Source organism: Hibiscus syriacus, unplaced genomic scaffold, assembly GCF_006381635.1.
Source record: "Hibiscus syriacus cultivar Baekdansim isolate YM2019G1 unplaced genomic scaffold, ASM638163v2 tig00110482_pilon, whole genome shotgun sequence".
NCBI classification, from domain to species: Eukaryota; Viridiplantae; Streptophyta; class Magnoliopsida; order Malvales; family Malvaceae; genus Hibiscus; species Hibiscus syriacus.
In genome coordinates, this window is record NW_024062758.1 from 4,682,913 (window position 1) to 4,690,529 (window position 7,617).

At 30.4% G+C, this 7,617-nt stretch overlaps 2 protein-coding genes across 2 annotated transcripts; one reads left to right on the top strand and one right to left on the bottom strand.

Moving 5' to 3' along the window:
* The first annotated feature begins 1,197 nt into the window (after positions 1–1,197).
* Positions 1,198–1,627, top strand: LOC120128854. Its single transcript, XM_039146473.1, has 2 exons — positions 1,198–1,510; positions 1,611–1,627. Exons 1-2 carry the CDS (start codon positions 1,198–1,200, stop codon positions 1,625–1,627), a joined length of 330 nt encoding a protein of 109 aa, XP_039002404.1.
* Positions 1,628–3,112: 1,485 nt separating this feature from the next.
* On the bottom strand, positions 3,113–7,160 carry LOC120128971 (monooxygenase 1-like). The gene is made up of 6 exons (XM_039146578.1): positions 7,042–7,160; positions 6,734–6,880; positions 4,830–4,886; positions 4,554–4,722; positions 3,728–3,956; positions 3,113–3,643 (listed from the first exon to the last, which is right to left on the bottom strand). Exons 1-6 carry the CDS (start codon positions 7,122–7,124, stop codon positions 3,117–3,119), a joined length of 1,212 nt encoding a protein of 403 aa, XP_039002509.1. The 5' UTR covers positions 7,125–7,160; the 3' UTR covers positions 3,113–3,116.
* Between the last annotated feature and the right edge of the window lie 457 nt (positions 7,161–7,617).

Genomic DNA, 7,617 nt, shown 5'->3' on the forward strand with positions numbered 1-7,617 from the left:
ACAAATAATTCAACGTGAATAATAGAAGGCGCAAATGATGATTCACGCCTTCTGCAGCGTGCCAGTTTTCCCCGCGAAGGCGAGGATGATTATCTGCGCTTTGCCCGTGTGGTGCCAACTAGGACGAAAATTCAAGGAATGAGCGTTTGGTGATCCGTGCCTTCCGTCTATGTCAGCAAATGGATGTTAGATCGATAAAATTTGAGAATGAGTATATGATAAGTAATTATTGATTGTTAGGTGCTTTTTAGGTAAAACGCCCAGGTTGGGACCAACCTTAGAAAGCCGAATAGGCTTCCACCACCCTTCCGTCACAGTACAATGGATGACTTGAACGAGTCTTTCCATACAAAGCATAAAGAAATAACGAGATAAAAATTCATCTTGACGAAGGCTTCAAGCAAATAACTAATAAAATACTTTTACTAACTGCAGAAAGAAAGATCAGCAATGAAAAACTCAACACTTAATTGTTTTTAAAAAAGAAAAATCTAATAAATATTAATGCAGTAAAAAAATAATTACGTGGACATGGTCTATATTGTAATAAAAAAGAACTCCACAAATTTGTCACTTGTCTGCCTAGCGCGTTTCGTCAAGGATATTGCGTATTGGAATGAATTTAACCTAAATTATTATTTAATGATAAAAATATTTAAATTTAATGATAATATAAAAATCTTAACATAAAATAAAATTTAAATATCTAAACTTTTTTTAATCAACTAAATAATTATCCATCAAATCTATAATATACAAACAATAAATATCATTTCAATCTTAATTACAATAAATATTAAATTCCACCCAGAAGAATTCTTGTCTCTTCCAATTGTAAAAATAAAATCATCTGGATCAGTGCCTGAAACGTGATCAACTTATGAGAGGAATTTGTCAAATAACCCAATTATCACCAGAATTTCTTAGAACTTTCCCAAGTGGCATCGGGGTGACATTCACGAGACGTTGTCATATTCCAGGAAAGTGCTACGAAAATGATAAAGATGGGTAGAAAATAGATTCAAAAAGTCAGTTTAGAAACGACATTGACCCATGATTTCTTTATTCTTCAATTTATTACTGTTTTAACAATGACCATGATAATATTTATTATAAATTTTCTCACTATAGTGAGTACTATAAATATAGATTTAAGCTCGGTTGAACAACAAGATCGAGTAAGTAGAGGAGGAAAAAATGGAAGGAAAGCGTTGGTGCTTGATTTTGATAGCGTCGGTGTTATGCATAAGCATGTTGAACGGCGGTGGCGTGACGGCACAAAGCGCGGCGGAGTGCAAAGAAGAGAGGAGAATACTTGTGAACGCATGCAAGGGCCTGATAACACGAAAGCCCCCAACACCATATTGTTGTGAGAGGTTGAGGGTTACCCATGTTAACTGTGTTTGTCCTGTAATAACGCCTCAGCTAGCAGCTTTGATCGATGTCAACTATGCTATCAAGGTTATTCAGGGCTGCGGAAGACAAGTCCCCCGCCATTTCAAATGCGGAAGTAAGCTTCAAACATCTTATTATTCCGTGTCCGTTTTTTATTACGAAAGAATTATTATAATTACACGAGCTCAATAGTGATGTTTTCGTTGTGTATGCAGGTATAACCACACCATGAGAAGATTATGCTTTGGAATAGTCCATAATTCATTTCCTTTTATGGTATGATTATGGACACTTTGTTGTCTTTTTTTGTGCATTTGAATGTTAAGAGTTGTTCGTCGTCCACATACGGATAATGTTTGTTGTCTCTGTTTAAATAAGTTTGTTTGCTGGTACACATATGTTTGGTGTATTCAATAGGCCAAGATTTTATTACTGCTATACAACTCATAATATATTGAATAAAACCATAATGGTTGAATCCTTTCATTTTAGTAACTCGTTTCTTTTTCAAGTTTTTGTGCTCGATTGTATGAGTTTTTGTGAAAAGATTGGAACGATATACATATTTTCCTTTTAAAAAATATTTATCTTTCAATCAATAATTATTATTATTTATGATTTTTTTACGATTATTGATAATGGATTCATTGATTTTAAAACTAATTATAATTTCCAAACATTATTTTTGCATGGGTTTTGAAGTTGAATGTAAAATTTTTAGATTTTAAGTTTGAGAATGCTCTAAAATGACTTTAAACCCTTCAAGAACATTAGCTAAACATGTAAGGAACTTCAAAAGGACTTTAAACGCATAAAAACAACAAACGCCATTAAAGGTGCATTAAGTATGCTATGACACAAAACATTTAGCGACCAAAGTAAACAGCACATATTTCACTCATGAAATACATGGAGATAGATGTGTATTACCTTCCTAGCCCAAAAACTCAGCCTTTTCTTTTAACCTTCAATGGTTAAACCTTTACCCTTAGTTTTAGAAGTCTCTTGTTTCTCCTTGACTACCAACACCACATGGAAGATGATATTCCAATGATTAGGAAGAGTGTAAAAATATGCTTAGAAAGTGAAAACGAATATGAAAATGATTCATGGAGCATCCATCTCAAATGGATATGACAAAGGTTGAGAGAAGATCCACATGGTTTGGATTTAACAAAGGTTCCAACAATTCTTGCTTTGATTTATCTAGCAGTACTAGGTTTTCCAAGGTCAAAGAGAAGGGTGGCACCCTTAAGGACTCCCTGCTTGATCAATGGTTTGCTATTGTCTTACCACTTTCGGATGATGGTCAATACAAATCCGAATATTAAAAAAACACTTTTTTTACTATTAAAATCATTTAATGAATTATATATTTTATAAAGTTAAACAAATGCATTATTACTTATTGCAAGAATTGGCAATATTATACATGATTAGATAACACAAGAAATAATTGAACTATAGAATAAAATATGATACGAAATAGAAAAATAAAACAAATGTTTTATAAAATTATTATATAACAAGATACATTAAAGATAACACAAAACTGTTCCTTATTTCACGTGAAACGGAAAGATTTTCACTGTACTGAGCAACTTAATTTTATGGTAAAGAAAGGCAATTAAGTTTCACTTACACATTTAATCAAAAAAAAAGTTTCACTTACACATGCAAATTATTCACTTTCCTAAAAGGGAAAAGCAAAGAACAGTAAATCACAGGCGGCCACAGTCATAATCAGTATGACTTTTCTGGTTTCCAAACATGAGAATCAAACCAGCAATGCCCAAAACTCTCTTCATCTTCGACATATTGTCAAGTGTGAGTCCAATGAGATACGTCTGCAAAGAAAGCCAGAAAACCCTCATCCTACGCTCCTTAACATAGAGATCCATGGCTTCCTCCGTCAACTTTTTTCTTCCATCTCCGCTTTCATTATCGGCTTGCTTTAATTTCTCCGACAAGCATCTCGCCAGCACCACGGCGTCTTCCAGTGACGCCCCACCACCTTGCGAGATGAAAGGACACATTGCATGCAGTGCGTCCCCCGCCACCACCACAGTGCCTTTTCGGAACTTGGCTCGCGCTATGTCCCACGGCGCCCTGTACCGGAGTTCAGTCAGGTACAAGGCTTTTGGATCTGTATTTTTCACCATTTCCACCACTTTCTCCGGGAATCCCTTCAATGCTTCGACAGAGACTTGTTTTATATATGTTGGATCCTTCTTTGAATCGCTCAAATCTGTCGATTGTATCATGAAATTGAATAACATCGGGCTTATGACATATATGTCTCCAATATAGTATCAAGTATATAAAAATATACCTTGAGAAGTTAAGGATCGAGTCAAGAACCAGTAGGCAAGCTTATCTGTTACAGGAAGTTGTCCCAAAGCAACACCACAGGCGTCATGTACACGAAACTTATCGCCAAAAGGATGACCATGTTCGTAATAGGTGAACCCTCTCGCCGCACATCGAGAGAAAAGCTTTGGGGGATTTACGCCTACAAATTTTGAGATTATGGAGTTCATACCGTCGCATCCGATTACAATCTGTCATCAAATAACCACACATTGCTCCACTTCTAAGCAATAATTTACCCACGATCCATTATTTATCGTAGTTCTCACTTTTTTTTCTTTAGTTTTTAATAAACGGAAAATGGGGGACTAGATTCACAAATGCGACAAGGATGGTCAGCATCTCTGTCGCATAGATCTATAAAAGTGGGAAATCTTTTTATATTAAACTATATTTGGGTAAACTACAATTTAGTATCTTGAATATCACTTTTATTCTGTTTTAGTCATCTAATTATTTTTTTAAATCATACATAGTGCTACATTTTTATTTTATTTTGATTACCCACTATTAAAAAATTAGCAGTGATTCTGATGTGTCACCACAAGGTAAGATTACATCATCATTCAAAATTTAAAAAATATCACATCAGCAATTCTGTTAATTTTCTAAAGGCGGGTGACCAAAATAAAATTAAAACATAATTTTATATATGATTTCAAAAAACTAATATTTTTGTGACACAAATAGAACAAAAATGATAATTAAGGTGCTAAATGTGTAGTTTACCCTTTATATTCATGTATTAAGTTTTTAATTTAATTAAAAGTAGAATAGCAATGGCGCACCTTGGCTTTAATAAGAGTACCGTTGTGAAGTTGAAGAACGGGATCGGAAGTAACGGGATCCGTTACGATGGAAACCACTCGGCATCCCAGATGCACACTCTCCGCCGGCAACGCCTCCGCTAGTGTCGACATAAGCTCCATCCGCTTCAAACAACGTAATTCCCCTTTCCTAACAAATACACGAATTAATAAAATAACAAATGGAATTAATTTTTTTTTACATCGGTTTATAGATATAATTAATTAGAAAAATATTTCACATCAGATCCAGCCTACCCAAGGGGTAATTCTGATTCACCAAACTTGCCGTCTTCAACTTTTATAAATGTTCCCCTACATGCATATATTTCATTTGATTTAATAATGAATATTATCAATTAAAAGAATAAATATTTATATATAAATACAATCATTTCTAGCACTGTCGATAATGTATATTTTTTAATTGATCTGATGTTATAAGAAAATCTAACATTATTATTATTGAATAAAATTAACAAATATTACTTGATAATCGGATAAATAATTAATAAATGTATATATTAAATCATTATTATTATTATTCTATTATATCTATGATCATTTGTTAATTAACTTTTTAAATACTATATATTTTTACATAAAATATTTTTATTCAACAAATAATGAATGATAAATTCTAGTGTTATATGAAATATAGATCTATATAATATAAAATGATAGATTGAATAAATATCACAAGTATTATAACTCAATTGAGAAATTACTAAAATATTATTATTTTAAAAGATAATTAATATTACTCTAAAATTATTTTATTTTTTGTATTTTTATATAATTTGTACATATAAAAACTAAAAATATTATTTAAGAATAAAATGTGAGATTAATAAATGTATATAAAAATTTATTATAGAATTGAACTTAAAATTTAATATAAACTAATATTAAAATGATTTTTGTTATTATACGACAAGTTTTTTTTGACACTAATAACGACTCATTAAATCATTCATAAACGACTTTTAAAATAATTAATACATTGTAACTTGTAAATTCAGAGGAGAATACGACAAATTATATATATATAAAAAAGTAACATGATGAAGCACGTCGGCGGTGGAATACGCGCGGCGGCGGGGGGGGGGGGGGGGGGGGGTTCTGTTGGAGGTTGCGTCTTAAGAATAGACAGCCAGAATTGTTTTAATTTTCATTTTCTTGTCGTTAGGCAAGTAAAGCTTTGAGATTTCGTTTTCTAGTATTTAATTTTCTCTTCAGATCCATTTAAGAGTACGTTTCTTTAACCGAAAAACGTTTTATGATTTTTGGAATATATTATTTAAATTCTTTTTTCATTAGTTAATGATTTTTTTAAAAAATTATTTATTATAAATATTAAATATAATAAATAATATTATTTATCATAAAATTTAATTTTAGTAATTTTAAATTATTAAAATAATTTATTTATTATTAAAATATTATATTAATAAAAATATTAATATTGGTATATTTTATTGAAATAAAAATATTATAAATTATATTAATTATTATTAAAGTAATAGTGTTATATTATATTTTAAAAATATTAATTAGTATATTTTAAATATTTTTATTAAAATATTATTAGATTATTATATTAATATTAAATATATAAATAATATTATTCATTATTAATAATTTAATAATATTATTTCTATGAGATTAATAAATAATATAAATTTTATTAATAATTTATTATATATTATTAAAATAAAAATATAATATCTTATATTATATTATTATAATATCTTATATTATTATAATATAATATAATTGATTATTTTATTATAATATTAAAAATATAATATTTATTATTAGGAATATTAATAAATATATTTTAAATATTTTAATAATTAATATTTTGATTAAAATGATATTAATATATTTTATTACTATTAAATTCATAAAATAAAATTATTTTGAGTATTTATTTTTTGAAGTGAAAAGTTTAGAAAATGACTTACAAAAAATCAGATCATAAGTTATTTTTCAAAAAACACAAAGGAAATTCTGTTGACTGGAAAAATATTTACGTTAACCAATCATTTTTCTTTCAACTGAAAAATGAAGAAAACATTTTTTTTACGTGAAACAAACTGATCCTACGTTTCATATATATATATATATATAAAAGGTTTTGAAGAGGGTGGTAAGCTTACGACGGAATTTCAGTGCAAGTCTGTCGAAGCTTAGGGGCAACGCCCAACTGATCAAGTGCCCGCCATCCGTTCGGCTGCATAATGATTCCAACGCCGGCGGCTCGCAGCGACTCCGATCTCTCTAACACCATGCTCCTTATCCCTTTCCTGCAAAACACAAACTACACACCTACATATTTCCACTTGAATCGGCCGGAAAGAAATGGTCGAGAGAGCTTCAGGCTTCGAACACCGGAAAAGCTGCCAGTTCTTTAAAAAGAAAAGGAAAAGGAAGTCATCCAGATAGAGGAGGCGGAGGAGTAAAGGACCTGTGAAGAGCAAGTGCGGTGGCCAAGCCACAAATGCCACCGCCCACGATGACGATGTCTTGTTCTTCTTCACCTATGTTCATCACTTCTTTTCCTTGACTTTCAATTTCTCTCTCTCTCTCTCTATATATATATAGAACATAGGTTAGAAGGCAAAATTAAAATTTCAAACGAATAAATAAAATATATAAAAATTTAAAATTTTTATAAATAACGATTATCCTCATTTCGATCCATTCCTGTAACAATATATATATCTATTTCTATCTACCTCCGGCCCCTTTGTTTCCGTCTCCCGTATAAAGGATTGAATCTAAGAACATAGGCTGCTAACATAAATTATTTATACAGTGTTGGCTTAGGGTCTCTGAATCAACAAATTGATTTATGTGAAACGTTGTATTTAACATTTCTCTCTTTTTATCATAATTATGTTTAATTTAATTGTTTGACAGACTTTATATCAATAATTTTAGTTCTTTTACTATACACGCCATCTTATGGACAAATAAAGGATTTTCATAGGAGTGATTATTATTTTATCACTTATTAAAATTTATATGTAATATATCAACG